General features: G+C 41.7%; 1 protein-coding gene across 2 annotated transcripts in view; it reads left to right on the forward strand.

The window, feature by feature from the left end:
- Nucleotides 1-20222, forward strand: part of CNTNAP2 (contactin associated protein 2) — a 1157745-nt gene that overhangs the window by 786758 nt on the left and 350765 nt on the right. For both annotated transcript variants that reach the window (XM_037385402.1, XM_037385403.1), the window contains one exon: nucleotides 16991-17191. In XM_037385402.1, coding sequence (XP_037241299.1) covers nucleotides 16991-17191 — 201 coding nt within the window. The remainder of the gene's footprint in view (nucleotides 1-16990; nucleotides 17192-20222) is intronic.

Raw genomic sequence — 20222 nt, forward strand, 5'->3', positions numbered from 1 at the left:
CTGCTAGGAAGCCAGGCCTTCTTGCTTCCTCCTGTAATCTTCTGCAAACAGAAGGTTTTTTTGGGCAATGAATAAATTGCAGTAGACATCCATTTTGATCTGCACATACATAAAAACTGCTGATGCAGTTTCCCCACACTGGCAGGAGGTGTCCAGTATGACTCTCCCAGGACTTACTAACAAGTTAGTGCAGATTGTGTAGGTGTGTCAGTCTGCAATGTTCTGGAGAGTTTGTGTGAAGACTGTCTTGGAACATTCCTACTAAATCCCAAGATTCTGTACAGGTGTGCATTTTATCACTTAGAAATTATCACTTAGTGCTTTTCCACAAAAGAAAACAAACATGCAATAACTGTGACATGGATTTACAGACAATATTTTTATTAACTTCCAGAAAGGGTGGTTAGTACAGGTTTTAGGATAGCATCAGAATATACTGTAAGCTCATACATAAACTTCTGCCTCTGTTCCGCATGGTAGAAGGCAGATAGAACTGGGGAAACAGACTCTAGGGTGAGGGCAATAAGGGCAAAAAGGACTTAAATCTGGGATCATCTGGGAATTGGCCATTTTTTATCTCCAAGGCCACAGAAAGCAGCACTTCATCTGCAAATATAGCCATCAGAAGATGCTATGAAGAATCTGCTTACATCCGTGAAAATCAAGGAAGGATTTTCTCAGAACCAGATTTGGTTGCAGCCTACTGAGATTCTCACTTGCTCTGTAGCATCAGAAAGCGAAGAATGATTGAAATAAATCTGTTATAACTTAAAAGCAAACTAATGATAGTATTGCACATGGTTTAATGAGCAGAGTTAAGCCAATGGGCAAAAGATAAGGAGGAGTCCATGAGACCTTGTGCAGTGAGTAGGGAACAACTACAGCCAGGGAACTTCCACAGAGCAAACTTTCTTGTTTGGAACAGAAACCTGCGGGTTATGCAGAGCAGGTCTCTTGTTTAGAGAGTCTCAACTGCAAAGTGTAAGGATCTCCCTCCACTCATGTACTGGAAGCCAAGTATTCCCACGTCATGTTAGGGGTCTGTGTTTGCTTCTCGTGTGTTTAGAGTTCATGTTTATGATCCAGAATTAATGTCCTTTTTATGCTTCCTGCTTTAGAGGTTTTTCTATTTGCTAAGCCCAAGCTTTCTTATTTTCAGGGAGCTGAAAATAATTGGCTTTATCTAGTATGTGTCAGGACATGCTTCCCTGAGTGGGAACTATTGAGGTAATGATCTTACATTAACCTAGATGAGATTTATGAGACTAACTGAAGCATTCAATAGTAAGCAATTTAAGAAAATCAGTGAGAATAAATTACTCCCTTCCAAAAATTATTATTGTGTTTTTTGCCAAAGCAGTATCCTAAACCTCGAGATATTTCTGAGTAACTAGCTTTTTTTCTCCACTTTGGGATGCATTTGTGCATCACAAATAAAAATCTCCGTAGATTTTCTTTCAGACCAGCATTGTCTGACTACAGTGGAATAAACCTGTCAGTAGTCATAAAAGAAAATTGAATAGGTTTGTCACTGGTAATAGGACAAAATACTGTTACAAAACAACTGCAAGTGGCAATGGTGTAAATTACTGTATCAGAGATCTAGGACCATTGCTACTCAGCTGGATTCCCTTTTTTCTAGCAATAGTCTGTGGAGAGGAATTTGTGATCTCATGGAGGTGTGGGTATTCCACAGAAACTGCTTGGCAGGCAGCTGGGGGGAGTTAAAATGCAAAGCTGATTAGCTCTCCAAAGCCAGAGCATGCAGAGTTCTCCCCCTTGCACTTCCTACTCATGGGTCCAGACCAAATCTGTTTCTGTCAGAAGCATTGGCTTGTACCTGAAGATGCTGCATTGCTAATATTGTTCTGGTAATTGCCACAGAACTATGCGGTAATGATTACTCTGACTTGTGCTGTACAGTAAGTGTCTAATGAACAAACAGCAGAGCCAGCTGGATGCTGACCAAGAGCTGTGCCGAGGCAATTGAGATGACTGACGTCTGCTAGACAGAGCAGGTACGATAGGGCAGGCTCACAAGAATTTCTGATCAAGAGTTGTTACTAGCAAAAGGCCTTGCTCAGGAGCTGGCTTTGTGCACTGGCATACATCTACTGCTTGCTTGGCTGTCTCACTGCATAACTGAGGTTCCTTAGAAATATTCAGAGGGGTCTTCTGACACTGATTTCAGCAATCTCTACCACTGTGTACTGGAGTTCTGAGTAGTTGTTTTATCTCTGCCTGACACTTTTACCATAATGGTCATGCATTTTTGGTACAACAGTCATTTTAATACTAGAACCATGTTACTTGATGCCCAGCTGTTTTGCAGGCTACACTTTCAAATGCTTTGCAGGGCTTTGTGGCATCTGCAGTGGAAGAGAAGTGCTGCAGATGCCAGGGACCAGCAACCACATTTTTCATTAAATCGGAGACAGAAGAATCAAATTAAAGGAACTGCTGTTTCAGCATTCTTGCTAGGCAGAAGTTACTAATCAATCTTAGGGCTTTTAGTGGTAAACTAAGTGCCAAACCTAGACAATTTTTCAAGATTAGATCTTAATATTTTCATATCAAATAATATTTTTTGAAGATGTAGCTAGAAGAAAGATATTATCTAATATCCCATGGAATTACTTCCTTGCCTCCCCTGCCCTTTTGTTTCCAGTCCGTGTCAGCCTGGGAAACGTCTGCTATTAACTTAGTTGCTAACACTTTGCTCAATTGTATTTTGAACTAATGTTTTAAAACTGACATCAATATTAAGCCTTTTCACTTTCCACTTTTCAATAATTCTCCTTCATATGGTCTGTAAGTTTATTCTTCAGATTCACAAATGAGATTACATGTGGAGCAACCATCAGTATTGCCTGTGTTCTTTTTGAGCAATAAAAAAAGTAATCCTAAATCCTGGACCAACTTCCTGCATTTCTTGAGGTACTCTGTTCTCTCAGAATGGTCTTTCTTTTGGGATCTTGAAAAAATGTTGGGGTTTATTTAATTTTTTGTTTCTTGTAGGTAGTTGTTTTTCTGGGGGTTTTTTGTTTGTTTGTTTGGTGTTTTTTTCTTTTTTAAAGAAAATAGAAGGATCTTTACTTTTTATTTATTTACACCACATCCTTATGCATGAGCAAATATTTCCCAAGTGACTGGAATAAAATGAATTTTTTTTAAAAAACAGACAGTTGATTGTCCAGTTTTCTTAAAAAAACTGGACAGTCTACTTCTGCTGTATGCATTGCAAAGATTTTCCGTTATTAGTGAAATCTTAGAATTATTAATTTTTTGACCTTTTTTTTTTGGCAAATGTGGTGCTTATTGAATTTATGTATTGGCCATGTGTATGCCAGTTGTGCAAAGAACTTTTTCTACGTGGCTTTAATTTTGGGAAAGGATCTTCTTTTCATGGTATAAAAATGCTATAAATCAAAGCCACCTTTCTGTCTAGAAACTTGTATTAGTGTTAATTCTTGAATTGATAATGGAAGATAGTTATCTTATAATCAGTTTCCTCAAATATCCAGTTTCAGTATTTAGTGAAATTTAACTCATTAAGAAGATATTCATGGATTACAGTGGGGCAAAAACTGCAGCTCTACTGAAATGCATAAGTTTCACCTTCTCTGAAACAGTTCTGTAAGAACTAAAAATTAAAATTATCAGCACTTTTATTCATAGTATGTACTCCTTTTCTCTTTGGGTAATTTGTGTGTGTTTGTTTCTGGAATAGTTCAACTGGCAGGGTTGTACAGTGGGTAATGAGTCCAGCTGCCTGACCATCTCCGGGCTGACCAAAAGTTAAAGCATGGTTGCTCAGGGCCTTGCCTAAATGCCTCTGAAACAATGACAGGCGTGGGGCATTGACAACCTTGCCAGGAAGCCTGTCCCAGGGCCTGACCACTTCGAAATGTAAGGAAAAATATGGTCAAGAAACAGAACAAATGTGGGACTTCACTTTCCGAGAGGATGACCTCACCACAAGCAGGGCACGAGCAAATGTCCCCTGGTGCATTGGTAAGGAGTGGTGAGGAAATCCTGCATGTGCCCTCTGCATCCCTGCAGAGTCCATGCAGAGGGAACCACAAGCCCGTCTTTCCCCTCTCACATCCGCCATCCAAAGGAACGCGACTGGCATAAATGCCCTTTGCACAGTCTGGCTGTCCAGATGGATGGAGAGGGACTCCCAGCAGCTGTGCCCCGTGCATGGCCACCAAGGGCAGGGACAGCCCCCAGGCCTGCTGGGCACAGGGGCTGCCTCGGGGCCGGCACCCCAAAGCCCTTCCTCCCAGGGGTGCTGGGCGGGGGATGGGGTGGCACCTGGGGGGCTGTGTCACCCCCGTGTCACAGTGCTGTCACCTGGCAACGCAGCAGTCACAGTGCCCCGGGGGAGTACAAAAGGGGCCTCGTCCTGTGTCCCCTGTCCAGAGCTGGCCTGGCACCGGCCTGAAGACACCCGAGAGGAAGGCCTGGAGGGGCCGGTGGGATTCCCTGGGAGCTCAGGGAGGAAGGCTGGGGGACACTGAATGAGGCTGCTGGAGATAAGAAGAACCACCAATACTGGGAGGTGCCCAAGGGTATCAGGCGTTTTCAGCTGGACAGCCATGGCACCACCAAGGGAATGCCTCCTTGAGGAGCGCTGCAGAGCTCACCATCCTCATCCCCTGTGGAGCCAGAGGCAGCAGCCATAAGAAATGAGGGATGCAGAGATATTGCCAGGGGTCCCAGAGCTTTGGAGCACCCACTGGTGCCCTGCCAGGCACAGGAAGGATTCTTGTCCCCCCAGGTCGATCAGGCCAGGGGTGTTTGGTCACTCTTGGAAGCCCCTGAGGTGGCTCCGGGCTGAGGGAGAAGAGGGCTGGGGCATCTCCCGGGAGGCGTGCCCGGCCCGTGGGACGAGGAGGCCGGTCCCGCTCACGTGCTCAGGGAACAGCCGATCGCCAGCGCTGCCTGGGGTCAGGAAGGAATTTTCCCCCGGGGCACATTGGCACTGGCCCCCGGGGGTTTTTTGCCTTCCTCTGCAGCACTGAGCGCGACCACTTGTCAGGGCTCCTGCGGTCCCTCGGGCCAGGTCACCGCCTGCTGCTGGTGCCCCACGAAGGTGGCCTCTCGTGCCCCGCAGCTGGGGGGAGGAAGGCTTTTTTTCCCCCGCGGTGGGCGAGCAAGTGTCCCTGCCCGGGGTTTTTTGCCTGCCTCTGCAGCACCCAGCAGGGCCCCTGGCCAGGGCTCCTTTGGGCCATTCTGGCCAGGTGCCTGCTGCTGGTGCCCCACGAAGGTGGCCTCGTGCCCCGCATGCGGGGGGAGGAAGCTTTCGAGGCTCCCAGGGGGCCCCCAGCGTGGCCCCCGCGGGTTGCTGCTTTTCCTCGGTAGCACTGAGCACAGCCCCTGGCCAGGGCTCCTCGGGGCCCTTTCGGCCAGGTTCTTGCCCGCTGCCCTCGCACCCCCGAGGCACCCCCGTGCCCTGGCGCTCTGGCTCTCTTGCCCATCGCAAGCCTTGGCAGGAGCCAGCTCTGCTCTGCCCTCGGCTCCCTTTCCCCTGGGCTTCTGCCTGGTGCCAAACAGCCTCCGCTTGGCCGGGCTCCAGGCTCGCTGCCCCATCAGGAGCTGCCACTTTCCGGCTCTCCCCATGTGCAAGGCAAGCGCAGGGCAGGCATGAGAGCGCTTTCCATGCATCCCTGGCCAAGAACAGTGGTGAATGTTTCCAATGGAAAGAAGTGTGCTTTTCATCAATATGTGCCATACCTGGAAAATACTTCATGGCTCCTCAGACCGCGTTCTTCTTCTTCCCCTTCTTTTGTGCGTGGTCGGTCCTGGGGCTCATTCATGAAGCTCTCACTCTTCAGCAAGCAGGCACTGCTTGGCCTGTGTCCCTGCTGCTCCTCTCTGTGGCTCTGTGCCTTTCCCATGCCAGGCTGCAAGGGATGGCTTTTCCAGCTGAACCGAGGGATGCACCAGCCTGCTCCTGGCTACACATGTGCGTTGTCTTCATGCTTGTGAACACGTGCTTCAAAGCAGCTTCAAAAGAAAAAAGTCCTGCTTCTACTTGTAACCTTTCTGATTTGTGTCCTTGAAAGTGTTTACGGAGCCAAGAAACCCCTGGCATTTTAGGGAACTAACAGTCTCGTTGTTATTGAACTCATGGTGAGAACAAGGAATGGAATGGAATGGGAGTAGACTAGTTGTGTTGCAGGGTACCTACAACAGCCATCTCCTTGAACTGCCTGATGACTTCAGGGATGAGTAAAAGCAAAGCACGGTGTTATATAATGGTATTATATATTAATGGGCATTATCCAAATATCTCCTAATCACTGAAAGGAATGGGGTAATGTCCACTTGGCCAGGAAGCCTGTTCAAGGGTTTAACCACCCTCTTTGTGTTGTCAACGTAGCTTTGAGCCATTCCCAGGCATCCTGGCACTGGGCACCGGGGGGAACAGCTCAGCACCTCCCTCTCCATGTCCCCTCCTCAGGCAGCCGTAGAGAGCACCGTGGTCACCCCTCAGCTGCTTTCTCTCCAAACTAGACAAATGCAGAGTCCTCAGCCACTCCACAAAGGACATGGGACATGCCTTCTAGCCCTTCACCAGCTTTGGTGCCCTACTTTGGGCACACGCAAGGACCTTAACAGCCTTCCTAAATGGGGACGGGGGGGACGGGACCCTGCACACAATGTTCAAGGTGAGGCCGCCCCAGCACTAAATGCAGCGGGATGATCACCCTTTGGACGGGCCGGTGATGCTGTGCTTGGTGCACCCCAGGGTGGGGTTTGCCCCCGTGGCTGCCAGGGCACACTGCTGACTGCTGCTGAGCCTCCTGTCAGCCAGCACCCCCAGAGCCCTTCCTGCAGGGCTGCTCTCCCGCCACTCCTCTCCCAACCTGTACTTGTGGCCGGCTTTACTCCCTCCCAGGTGCAGGGATCCGGCATTTGGTCCTGTTATATGTCATGCCACTGATGATTGCCCATTGCCCCAGTCTATCCAGAGCCCTCTGCAAATCCTGCATCCACGTCACTGACACAACTATTGAAGAGAACTGGCCCCAGAACTGAGCCCCGAGAAACACCGCTGGAGACTGGTCACCAGTCAGGTATTGCCCCGTGCACTACTAACTCCTTGAGCCATTCATCCAGCCTTTCACCCCATGCGCTGTGTACCTTGTTGTTGAGGGGTTTCGTGCCTTTTTTTCTCTTTCTTTTTCCTTTTTTCTTTCCTTCTCCTCCTCCTCCTCCTCTCCTCCCCTCCATTCCCTTTCCCTTTCCTTGTCTTCTCCTGTCTTTTTATTGTTCTTCTTAACTAGTGGACAAGTCTATTGAAGAAGTACAACGAAACCTTTGGCCCATTGAATTAATTGGGGAATTTTTGTGCGTTCACTGGTTTCTTTCTGCATGTAATTTTTATGCGTACATGTTTGGAATTGTTCAGATAGTATAGAAGAAATAAATATACGTTGTCGTGCAAGTTTCAGAGCTGCATTTGGAAGTCTGCAAGCAGATGGATTTCTGTAGCTACACAGTATGCAATGAAGTCAGTAGTCTTCATAAAGTTTCAGTGTTTGGTTAATGGATTTCATCTTCTGTAGCGGATAATATTTGAAGTTAAACAATGAGGATAATTTGTCATAGTGTAGGAAATTCTAAAACTGAATATTGAAGTGTAAATAAATACATGTCTGTTGGGCAAGAAAAACTTCAGAGACCTCTTGGATGTCATTAGTTCAATTTGATCCATAGATAATTTAATGTTCTTGTGTTTACAGAGAACTCTAGAAATCAGAAGGTTGCCTGATTATAAAAGATGGTATCATTTGTTTCTCTTGCTCAAGGAAGTCAACTTTCTATTTGTTAAATATGGGGAAAGCTAATAAAATAAATAGGAAACTTGTTAATATTTAGATAGGTTTCCATTACAGTCAGTACTTCCACTTGAGACTTAGATATTTTATTCCAGATGTCATCTTTTTATATTATGATGGAGAAATCCTTTAAAGTGCTATGTAAAATGTAGTCAAACAGCTAAACGTCCAGCAAAGCTGCATGAAATGCGAGTGTACGTGCCTAGAGAAAAGATGATGTATGTGTAAAGAAGAGTCATGGAGGGAGGCCAAAGTGCAGGCCCAGACCGAATATGCTGGAGCATTTGGGGAAGCTTTTGCAGTAATCCACTTGATCACATGTGGGACCTTGCCTGATCCAGCATAGTATTCTCTATGATCCCTAAATATCAGGCTGTCTCTTGTGAATTGAGGTGTTTCATTGCAAATAAAATTTCTCGTTGCTCTGGAAAGCAGTTAGCTGTTGTCATGGATGGCTTCTGTATTTCCTACTTGAAACCTCAGTAGAAGCAGAGATGGTGTAATGAATCTTTTCCCTGATAAGGATGGAACAAAACCACTTAGCCATTCAGTTCCCATGGAGCCAAGCTACGAAGTCCAACTATGCACAGTCACAATTGTTTTGGCTTCTCAGAAATAGTAATTTAAAATATATCATCTCTGCATAATGAAATATATGTTGAATATATTAATAGGTAGTGTTTTAGTTCTGAGTATTATTGGAGTAGATGGGACAGCATTTATAAGCCTTCAATGAAAAGGAAAGCAATATTAGACATAGTAAAGCATCTTTATTTTCAAAAATTCCACCCTCTTCTCCAAATTCTGTGGTCGTTTCTGTGCATGATCTGACTTCTTTATGAATGCATAAAAAGAGTATGCAGGAGAAACAGGTTTATGGAAATACACCTTTCTCTGCCTTTCTTCTCATGAATCCTATGCCTGCTGACACTAGAAAGAATCTGTTGGATATCTGCTAGCAGGAAGCCACGAGGCAGCTGGTACAACACTGGGGTTTCTTGGAGTGCTGTTTCTGCACAGCACTGTTGGAGGTACATGACACTCCAGGTAGCACTTTCACAGGATGCAGACTGCAAGGGTAGTTGGAGTTTCTGAGAATGCTGATTTGTGTTTCCTTAACAGAACCACTTGTATAAAAGCACTCTGTCCCTTCAGGTGGAAGTAGTGTCCCCTGCAATGAGTTCGGGTGTGTTTAATGATGGTTGTGTAGCTCCTGAGATGAGAGGGAAAGAGGTCACATGGTTTGGTTATGTGGAAGTGAAAAATTTAAAACATTCAAGAATCTCTGGAGGTTGAAAGTTTCTTGTCAGTCTAGTATGATCTTTATTCCTTTTATCGTAATTTTAATTTTTTCATTAAAAGAATTAAACTTGTGACCTTTACTATTCATATGTGGGACTTTTGTCTTAGGACCAAGCTATGCCTTTTTCTGTAATTTGGCATAATAAATTATGATTTCTCTCTTCTACCTTACGAGCTGACTGAGATAGAACCAGATGACAACATCCACACAAGGGAAAACTTTTAAACTGGCTTCATTAAAGATGCTTACTTTAACATGAAGTCTAATTAGCTTTTTCTTTTCTCATAATGTCATGTTTCAAACCACAGGTTTGCTAAAAAGCTATGTATAGAATGTGTTTTAAAACAATGAATGGGGTTTTTATGATAAATGAAATCACTGAAGTACCGTGATGTACTGTGGAGTTCTACGTTATGCTTCATTTGAGAGATTAGTAACAGAGAATCAAGACATCAAAAATTGTCTGTCACTCACAGTGTAACTAAACTGCATTCTTCTATCTTGTAGCATCTAATGGCAGTGGGGTTTGAATTTCCTAATGAACAAGTGCTGAAATGTCAAAACCACAAGAAACACGATATTACACTGAACTGCATATGATAGCGGTGTTTGTTATGTAGTTAGGCAATGCCTCAGGAAAACATGCTTAGGTTTACATGGCAGACTTCAAATGGGATTCCTAAATGTAAGTGTGGCTGATGTGATTTGGGATAATGATGAAATTTTTACAAACTATCAGGAGTGTTCATTATAACTTTGAACTGTAACTTCTCCAATCCGGAGACACCTTTTGAAAGCAAAATGAAAAAGAATATTGGTTAGGAATGCAATTGTCCAGATTTCTCTTTCTAAGTGTTCAGTTGCAAATGGCCAAAAAGCCAGTATCAAAAGGAAGCTACGTTCTTGTAAATGAAGCAGGGTACTTAATGAAAACATGTGGGTTTTTTAATGCCTCACACCAATATTATTTTTTTTATTATGAAATAATTCGAAAGGCGACCTCAGTGCACTATATTCCTTTTCCTGTCTCTCCAAGGAGAGGAGTTAGCAAGATGTGAGAGTGGAGGACATTGTTCTTGAGAGAATTAAGTTGGATCAGTGAAGACTATGTCGAGGATTCAAGCACTCAAAAGCTGATGAAAGAAAAAAAAGGTGAAGTTTGTCTAGTGGTAACAGCAGTGGTAACAGGTAACTGCATTAGTCTTCTTTCTGCCTCTTCAGGAGAATAGAAATTAAAACTGATCTAATTTTTTAGTCAAGATAGTTCAGGAAACGGTTTCTTAAGGTTCAAGCTAATGCAGTGAAAGCTTTGAAGACCCCTTTACTTCAAGATAGCCTTTCAGATATTTTTTTTAAACTGTGGTACCTTTTTTCAGTGATTCTAGGAAGCGCTGTTTAGAATCATATCTAAAGAATTGTGCTATGTTGTTTTGTAAAAGAAAAAAAGTCAGGCGCTAACTGTTTGTTTAAGTTCATATGCTGCCACGATATGATAAAATGAACTGAAAGACACTTTAAGGCAGACGCACGCATTTGATTTTTCCCATTGTATAATACCAGGTTATAGATTAGTCTAGTCCTCGGAAGGTAGAATTAGTCGTCGATTCTTCAGTTATTGAACTGCAAAAAAAAAAAAAAAAAAATCCAACCCTTGCCCATATTCTGTTCACTGTGCTGAAAACAACCGTACTGTTAATTCCTTTATGTCCTTTGTTCTTGACTTTAATGTTCCTTAATCTAAACTGAACTGCAATTGCCATCTGTTAGACTACGCCCTTAAATGATCCGAGTCCTCCTTCATACGGCTGTGCTGTGTCTCATTATTTATTGTTCCTTTCAAGATATAATCATTTTTTAATTCTTCTTTCTATTAACACCCATATGAGGTAATTTTGTTCCTTAGGGCCCAAACCTGATTTAAGCTTTTCCCCCCAGGCACTGTTTTTAGCATAACAATGTTTTGTGCTGCTGCAGTCTTTTTTTTTTTTTTTCTCTGAAGGCAGGAGTGATCTGTGTTCTGTTTCTTGAGATACTCTTGGCATTAGCTTTTACATACCTACAACTGGTTGAATGGTTGGAAATCATCTCTAGTAATCCAGAGGAGTCATGCTCTGCCTCATTAATACCCCTTCAGATTTCTGACAAGTTGTGTTGGAACAGCCGTTTGATTGTCGCTTTGATAAGAGTTGGTTCCCTGAAAACGTTATTTTGGTCACTTCTTTCCACTGTGTCTTGTAAAGCATCTGATTCATCTATTGCATATGTTTTAAAATATTGTAAACTTATGTCATTCAATATCACGGTATGTTCAGAAAGTAAGAGTTTTCTTCTTGCTAAATTGTTACGAACATAAATACTACATAAATACAAGGGGAAGTGTACAGCTTCATTGTCTCAGAAGACAATGCAAGTAAAAAGGAAAATATGCAATCAGTAGTTGGTAATTAAATTTGAAGATTCATTATTATCTTGATGAAGAAACAATGAAAGGAACAGTAGAAGGAGAAAATTACTGCAGGAATGGTTGAATTACATTTTGGGATTGATGCTATTCCCTACCTAAATAGATTAAGAAACTCACTGACTCTTGTTTCTATAGAATTCAGTCCATAAGAACACTCTTAATTTACTTTTCTTTTCCTTCAGGATATTGGATTTTTCCGATCTAAACCCAATTTTCTACATTAGTGAGATGAGAGCAATAGAGCTCATATCACCAGAGTAACTTTACTGCAAAATTGACATTTGTCAATATCAGACGAGATTGTCAAAATACTCATTAACTTCAATTGAACCTACATTTTTCATTTTTATAAACCAACTGCAGCTCCTTTGAAGTCCATAGCAGAATTAGTTTCAGATTACTATATATAGTTTTAAACTTTTATCTATCTATCTATCTATACACATTAAAGATTAAAAAAAAGGGGATGGAAGGAGAAGAGGGTGCTCTCTACTGTAATTTTCCTCCACATCAATTTTATACATCGGATCTTGTACCTAGAACATTGCTGCAAAAAATGCTTAGTTTAATCACATTACTAATGTCTGTTGTGGTACCATCCCACACAATTGAAGAGAAACTGAAATACCAACTATGTTCTTACCAGAAAATACAATTGGAAATCTCATAAAATGAGATTACTCTGATTGCAATTTTTATCCTCTCTAGAAGGCAGTCCACTTTTAAATGGGCTTTCTTGTGTAGTTTTCTAAGTGATTTGTAGTGTAGCATATTGTAGAACGTATTGCAGTAATCTGAAGCGACAAATGGACCGATGATGGTAAAAATCATGATGTTCAGTAACGAGCTATCTCCAGGAATTAGATTTTAACTTCCTGTTAATATGTCTGCAATAAAGACATATGAGACTGTTACAGTTATCCTTAAATTATGAGTAACTGCTCTCAACATCAATTCATTTTTATATACTTTTTAATTCAACAGCAAAGGTTATGAGCACATAGAATAGTTTATAGATGATGCTACTTAACAGCATTATCGTTCTTAACTGATGTCTGCTCTTTGCAAGTGTGTTTGTGCAGAAGTCTTATACGCAGCTCTGACAAATTGTCTCTAAACACTTGTGGTTAGAAATACCACATTATGATTTCTTAAAATAATTGCCAGCGTATTAGGGGAATACTCCTACCAATATTGTGGTGGCTCTAATTGCCAGGAATATATATCAAATTACAGTTAACTAGGACAGATTTTTCACTTCCACGTACCTTACATGAGATTTCTGTGTGCTATTGACAGAAAATGAGGGGTAGCTTCTCTTGCAGATTTTGGGATGACTATCACGTTCTGTTCTCAGCTACGTAGGAATGATTCCATAAATGGTGATGATACAGCTATTTGAGATGGTACAAATTATCTGCATTACCGTTTCTGCAAGGGAGGCTGGCTGCAAGCAGGTCACGGATTCGATCTTTCTGAAGAATGGTCTCCACTAACAAGCAGTGTCTGAGAAACTGGAACCATCCGTGAAGAAGCTGGAGTTATTTCCAAGCTATAAATGTCTGGTTGATTTCCATGGGACATACTACCACATTAACAAACAGTTAAGAGTAAAAGTGAAAAAGCAGTTTGTAACCAGCACGCAATACATAATGTTGAGATTCCTGCCTGGCAACTTTCTCCTTTAAGCCTTCCCAGACATCTGAAGGCCATCCCAGCAGGATGACTGTATGACTGAGATGCAGGCACCTGCTCTTGAGGGGCAGGGATGTCCATGGTATGCTGTCAATGTGTTTTTCCAGCTGAGGAGAGACCCTGTCATTCTAGACTGTCTCAGTCCATGCCTCATGACAGGGCTTTTTAGTTAAATCCAAAAAATGTGTGAAGTGTCAAATCCCTCACCCAGAGAAGGAGCTTCCTTCCTGCACACCAGCCACAACTTACCCCCCACAATCCTGTGGGCACAGATCTTTCAGCTTCCAGATTTTGGACAGGCCAGCTTGCTGAATGTCGAGGGACTGTCAGCCTCCGCGCGTCCCTTGCTTCTACCCTACGTGCCCTGTGCGTTGGTAAGCCAGTAATTTTTTCCTTACTACAATCAAGTGCTCATCAGTCATTTGAGCCAGTCTATCAACATGTTACAGGTGAAACGGGAGCTAGATTTCCTTCCAGGCATACCCTAATCAATCTCCCATCATCTTCTAGACTGCAGGGAGAGTCTGAGATGCTTTTCTAGAGATGGTTATTGTCTTTATGCACATCGGTGTATTTATCAATAGACAGAGTACAAGGTGCAACAAACTTTGATCTGTTAGTGGTACTTGTAGTTCAACAGAAGGATCCTGAAGTGGTTCAGAGGATACATTTGATTGACATAAAGGCAACCTAGATCCACCCGCACGTATGGTTCTGTCTTGTTTCGTACAGTGTCCCACTGTAAAGCCTGAAGCAGCCTCACCGGGAGAGGAAGCGTCAGGGCTGCATTGGTCAGAATCCAGTATCAAAAAGGAGCGCCCGTCACAGATGTAATACCTAATGCAGCTCTTCTTGCTAACAACTTTCCTACGGCATCCGAATGGCTAGTCTAGGAGTCTTTGCTGGCTCGGAAATCCGAGATGAGGCTCTAACTGGCCGAATACATGCTTTACTGACATGTCACAGCTCCTACATGTACAGCGTTTTCTGCCAAAGATGAGATACTACTGTGAGTGAACATATAAGCTGTAGCAATCCTGTCTTTAAAAGGAACCTGCAGTAAGCTTCCAGCCCAGGCTCTCAACAAAACTGTGTTATATTGTCTATACAACTTGACAGGTGACAATTACAATTTTTTCCTTCGTACCTGGCAGGGGGATTAAAGCAATACAGAAATAAGAACTACTCTTCTTCCTTTCCCCTGCCTTTTTTTTTTTCTTTTTTCTTTTTTCTTTTTTTTTCTTTTTATCTTGGGGCAAGAATTGTATTTTGTTTGATGTAGAGCTTTGGACTAAGGATATGAATATTAAAGTCATAACCATCTTGCATCACTTGCTGAATTTTATCTCATTTGGGTAGTGATGCATGCTCCCTATGGAGGATCCGTCTGCTTTGTTTACCTTATCTCTGAACATTTGATTAGAAAAACTTGCACCATATCGGTTAGAAACACATGGGTCCACATGACTCCATGTAATCCAAAATAGCCTGACACTATGCAGTGAAAATTAAGAGTGGAGAAGAAGGCGGAGTACAGAGTCCTGGAGATAGGAATAATGGAAACATGGATGACATGGAAAGATGACTGCTCTGGGTCACACCCAAAACTCATCAGTGTATGTAAGCACATTTCTGTGAACTTGATGAGGAAGTTCTGAAGCACATTTGAGTATGCCTCAGTTTATCAAAGTCTTTTCATGTAGTTAAAATACTGAAAAGCAATATCAGGACATAAGTTTTGGAATGACTCAGAGATTTGTGTTAACAGGTATGAGATTTACATAGATGAATTGAAAACATACTGCTATGTACTACATTTTATGGGGTTTATTGCTGTAAGGCACATCTGTCAGGTGAATTAGTATTCTCTGAAACTGACGGATGATCTCCCTGGAGAATCTGTTTTTGTGATAAATACAGCAAAGTTAGCAGCATGGCATATTTTCACCTCTCCACCACTGGAAGGACAGCTGTGGTCAGTGGTGTTGCTCTACAGAAACAGCTGAACCACCTGGGTCAAAGGCCTGGCCAGCTTGCCCAGGGAACAGGGCTTCTGTGCAAGCCAGCTCAAGAGACCAGGATAGATTCTTACAGATCTATTTAAAGTTCCACATTTTCTGTTCCAAGTCCCAGGCTTGTTTCTTTGACTTGGCTGTCAGTAGTAGAATCTGAGTATCTACAGAGTTTTATACTTAGTATAAAACAGCAGAAAGAAAATCTAAAAAAACCAAACAGGAAAACTTAGAATGTTAAAGAACTACACGTGATAAATAGTAGTGACAAAACCTGATGCACTTCTTAGGAAGCTTTGTGGTATTATGCTAAAGGGTAGTCTGTAGAAAAAAAAGAGAATTTTCTAGGTTTTATTTGCAGGAGAGGATTGACCTGTTTCAGTCCTTGGCTATTTGGGATGGACAATGTGAGTAGTATCAGCTGAGATGTTGTTTTTCACACTGAGCTAGTCAACTTGAATTTAAAAGTTCTTCACATCTAAGTGGTAGAATAGTATTCTTACAGGAAGACAGTGTCACTAATACTAGCCGGACCTTCATTGTTTTGATTCTGAAACCCTGGGTCTTTCTCACTCTTTTTATTTGTATTTTTTTTCCCTGTGGAATGCCCCCCTAAGAAAAAGTAATAGTTGGTCTGTAACAGGAGTAGTTCTGTGCCTTTTCTTTATTTCCTTTCTAAACTAACTCCCAACTTCCACAAATCTTCCAGCAAGAGGAGTGTGGAGTGTGTTGTTCATTATTATGATATCTCATCTTAAATCTCCTCTGGTAACTGCTGACAAATGGAACACAGTGACACTTCCATTGACTTGCTGTTTAGTAGTTTAAAGCAATATAATGCATACAGTCTGCTGTAGGCGGCATGCTACACACCTCCTGCATGCGCACTAGGCATGAGATTCAGCCAATGCTGCTATATTCCTCATCCCCAAGATGAGGTTGTCCTTCCCCCTTCTTTTTGTCTTTTCACAGCTAAACAGAAGCTTTTGCTTTTCCATTGTCTCCTACTTCTGTTATTTCTTACACTGATATCCGTACCATAACCACAATTGATGAGGCCGTATGGTACCGCTATTGTAAAATAGTCCAGTCTCAATAAGCAGTAATTTTGGCTTACCCAAGGAGCACAGCTTGGGTAAAAAAATGTGGAAACCTTGATGAACTACAGTGTTTTCAGTATTAATCACTAAATGATGTAATCACATGAGAATCTGGTGCATCCCTTTTGTTACAGTACTGCAAAGCAGCATTGCTTTCCAGCCCACACAGCAATTTACCACGGACAGTGAATTTTGCTCACATAGAAACCTTGAATCTCTAGTGCATCAGCCTTGTGTCCTTCTACTCAGTGTCTGATCAAAGTTAATCCTTATTAGTTCCATCTGTCACTATTAGCACCAGTTGTTCAAGGAAGTCTCCTCACACGGTATATTGGTTATCAAAACTACAAGGGCAATCAGGGTTTCTTATTTTCATCAGCTCACGGTGGTTGGAACTGTGCTCTCACATGGTAACTTTTCCTGTGCAGTGCCCTTCATCCACACTACCCCCTAAAAAGTCATCTTGCAGAATATTTTTATCTTTTGTCAAAGGCCTAGATTTATTTTAACTCAGTTCCACTGTCTGTCTTTTACCAATTTTTGCCTTTTTGCCCTCTCTGATTCAGAGGACAAAGTATGGACAACTGTGTACCATGATCTGCAAACGCAGACTTCTGTGGGAGGCAACAGCCTGGAGAAGTTATCTGTGCTGCAGCTCAACTACAGTGCAACAATGGACCAGATTTCTGCCATTACCAGCAGCGCTGAATACTGCGAGCAGTTTGTCTCCTATTCTTGCAAGATGTCCCGGCTGCTGAACACACCAGGTAGGCTGAGAATGGCATATCAATTAAACGCGGTGTTAAAGGCATTCATCTGAACAATTCGGCAGGTATTGCTGTTAGACCAGTCCGTGCAGGAAACATACGTCTTTGTTCTCCTTCATAGAGTTCACAAAGAGGGAAATAATTGAATATGCAGAAGAAATTGTTTTCTTGGGAAATTTTGCTCTTTGCTTAGTACTGAAAGGAATTTTGTTGCAGTGCAAATCTGTGTTCTTCTCTCAGATCTGTTGCTCCTTCAAGCAGGGTGCTTTTGGTAAATAAGGGTAACTTTGAAAGTTTAATCAATAGAGGCATTGAAAAATTGCTTTGAATTTTATCCTGGTTTTCCGGTTGTCAGGTTTTGTATGCTACAGTCAGCAAGGGCACTGGCTGAGTGAGGGTTGGAATTTTCCAACTAATATCTCTGAAACGGTTTCTCTGAGTATTTGTGGGTTGCCTTACACATTGCGGAGACTGGCATGGTCAGTAATGTGGTTGTGTGAGACATATGATGTGCTGCTGCCTACAAGCAGATTGGTTTTTATTTTCTCCTTTTGTTGTGCAACTCTGCTGGAAGAGAACAGTCCTAGAACAAATCCTCGCTTGCTGGATGTGCCTCCTCAACAACTCTTACCTCTAACTGATAAAGACAAAAGTATTAGTTGTTCCAGAATCAGTAAAACAGCACATAAAGATGGAATTCAGTTTTAGAAGCTCTTTTAATACGCACCCAGTACTTCTTCTATGCTCTAATTGTGTATTGATGCATTTGATGTTATATAAATCCTTAATGGTACTGAACGAAGACTGGGTTATAAGTGGAAACATAGAACACATTTTCATGGATGTGAAATGAGTTCATTGTGATGGGAGCGATTAAAATGCATTTCAGATGAAACTAATGGCTGGATGCTTACAGTCTTATACTTTAAACTGCTGTCCCTCATGAATTTATTTTGGTATATTTTCTTATGGTGCTACAGATAAGGATTCATTTGGCATGCATGTGCATCTTATCCCTATTTCCATAAGCATTCCGTTAGTTAATAGATACTGTAATGCTTGTTACTCCTCTCCCTCCTCCCTGCTGTTTATGGACTATTTCTAATGCATGGTTTGTCTCTGTTGCTATTATTTTGCTTAATTTAGCGTAGCACAGAGACTCTGCAAGTGGAAAATGATTTCTTCTTCCTTGGGCCTTAACATATAGGATCCTGAATCATGTTAATAAACTAGAAGTATTGTGATTAGATTCTGCTGATGGATACAAGCTCCCCTCTTGCATATGTTTCAAAAGAGTAGTATATGGATGTATCTTTGGCAGGTGTTTAGAAGTTGAATTCACCTGGGGACAGAGCTGGAGATAATTTTCACAGAAAGCTCGTCGTTTGCACGGAGTACAGGGTTAGATTCTAGATTCTCCTCTAAATGTATAAGACTATTATTTCAGGACCAAATTGTACTTGTTAGTATGTATTTATATTATAATAAAAGAAATAAATACTGTAATTGCAGGTGTTTGCCCTAGCTTCTAGATTTAAGAGACCAATTAAGCAGCACACAAAATAATAGCTTACTGAAGATTTCTTTAAGGAATAGTCAGTTCCAGATATTTGCATTTTTAAGCTTCTTAGAAATGGTTGGGTGTATTTTGCAGATACCTTGCCACATTTTCACCTTTTATATGGAAAGATAAATTGTCTTAGAAACTCCTTCTAAGCCAGCTTTTTGGGCTGGAAAGTAGGTTTCTGGAGACATTCTGAGATGGGTTGTTTGTGGGGGTTTTTTTTCTTTTTTCTTTTTTTTTTTCTTTAAGTGAGAGAAAGAAACAACAAAGCATTTTAAGCTAGACAGTAACAAAAAATTGCACCGCAGTGTTCGCATAACACCTGTAATAGTTTGTACATATAGTACAGCAATGACTTGTGTGTTCATAGGGAAGAGGCCAATACATTTTCTTTCTAAGCTACGTATTCTGGGTTTCAGTCTATAGCTTCTAAGCTAAGGAACTAATTTTTCATACCTTTCTGTTTCGGGGTTGGTTTTTTTTTTTTGGTTTGGTTTTTTTCCCCCCACCCCGGAGGATTGCCTTATTTGCTAAATATGACACCTTATTCATCTCACAGCACCGCTCCAAGTGCTCATATGGCTTCTTCCACCACAGAGCTTTCTATATAAATTTTTCCATTATGGTGCCCACACAAGCAAATGAAAAAAAAAAAAATCTACATTTTTGTATTCCTCAGGAAGCAGAATCCTGGTTGTATTGAAGCCAGTGGTAAAACCTCTATAGATTTCCTGGGGTCAGGATAACATTTGTGGCCTTGACCACCGGTGCTTTTCTAGGTTGAACCATTTCTGTTACAACTTTCAGATGTTCAATCAACCACTTAGAACAGACTAGCCCTTTTGTATAAAATTGCATCAGAGAGAACAGAAAATTCAGAAAATAGTGCAGCAACTCAACTTTTTGCAACTTTTTGTCTCTTGGGGATCATGGCATTTTGCAAAATCACTCCTGCTCAGGGATAAATTGCTCAATTAACATATTCAAACAAATCAGAATCAAAGCTGTTTATCGATCTATTCATAGCAAGTAATTAAGTAGCCATCTGAACTATAGCTTTTGCTGCTTTTAGTTATGCATTTCCTGATAAGGTAAAGTCATATACAATTGCACTAATATATGTTCTGCTGCTAATAATAGCTTAAATAACTTTTTCGTATACAGTGTATGCTGCATCAAAAGGCAGTGCTTGAGGGAAGTCTGCACATTAATAAACCTGTTTTGTTGTGGGTGTTTTTTGGCTTCTTCATGCACAGTGGTTAAAGAATTCTCATTGCCGTGTACTTTGAGAGCCACACATGAAGAGCAGTTTGTACAGGCTAAGAATTCTCATTCTTCTATTATGAGTTTTAGACTTTGAGCCTTTATTCCTCCAGGTCCATGTCTTTTTTTTTTTTTTTTTTTTCCTAATCATGGGCTTTCATCCAAGAAAAATAAGATGTACATCCCAGAGAACTGATTAAAATC

This window comes from Falco rusticolus, chromosome 4 (genome assembly GCF_015220075.1).
Source record: "Falco rusticolus isolate bFalRus1 chromosome 4, bFalRus1.pri, whole genome shotgun sequence".
In the NCBI taxonomy this organism is placed as follows: domain Eukaryota; kingdom Metazoa; phylum Chordata; class Aves; order Falconiformes; family Falconidae; genus Falco; species Falco rusticolus.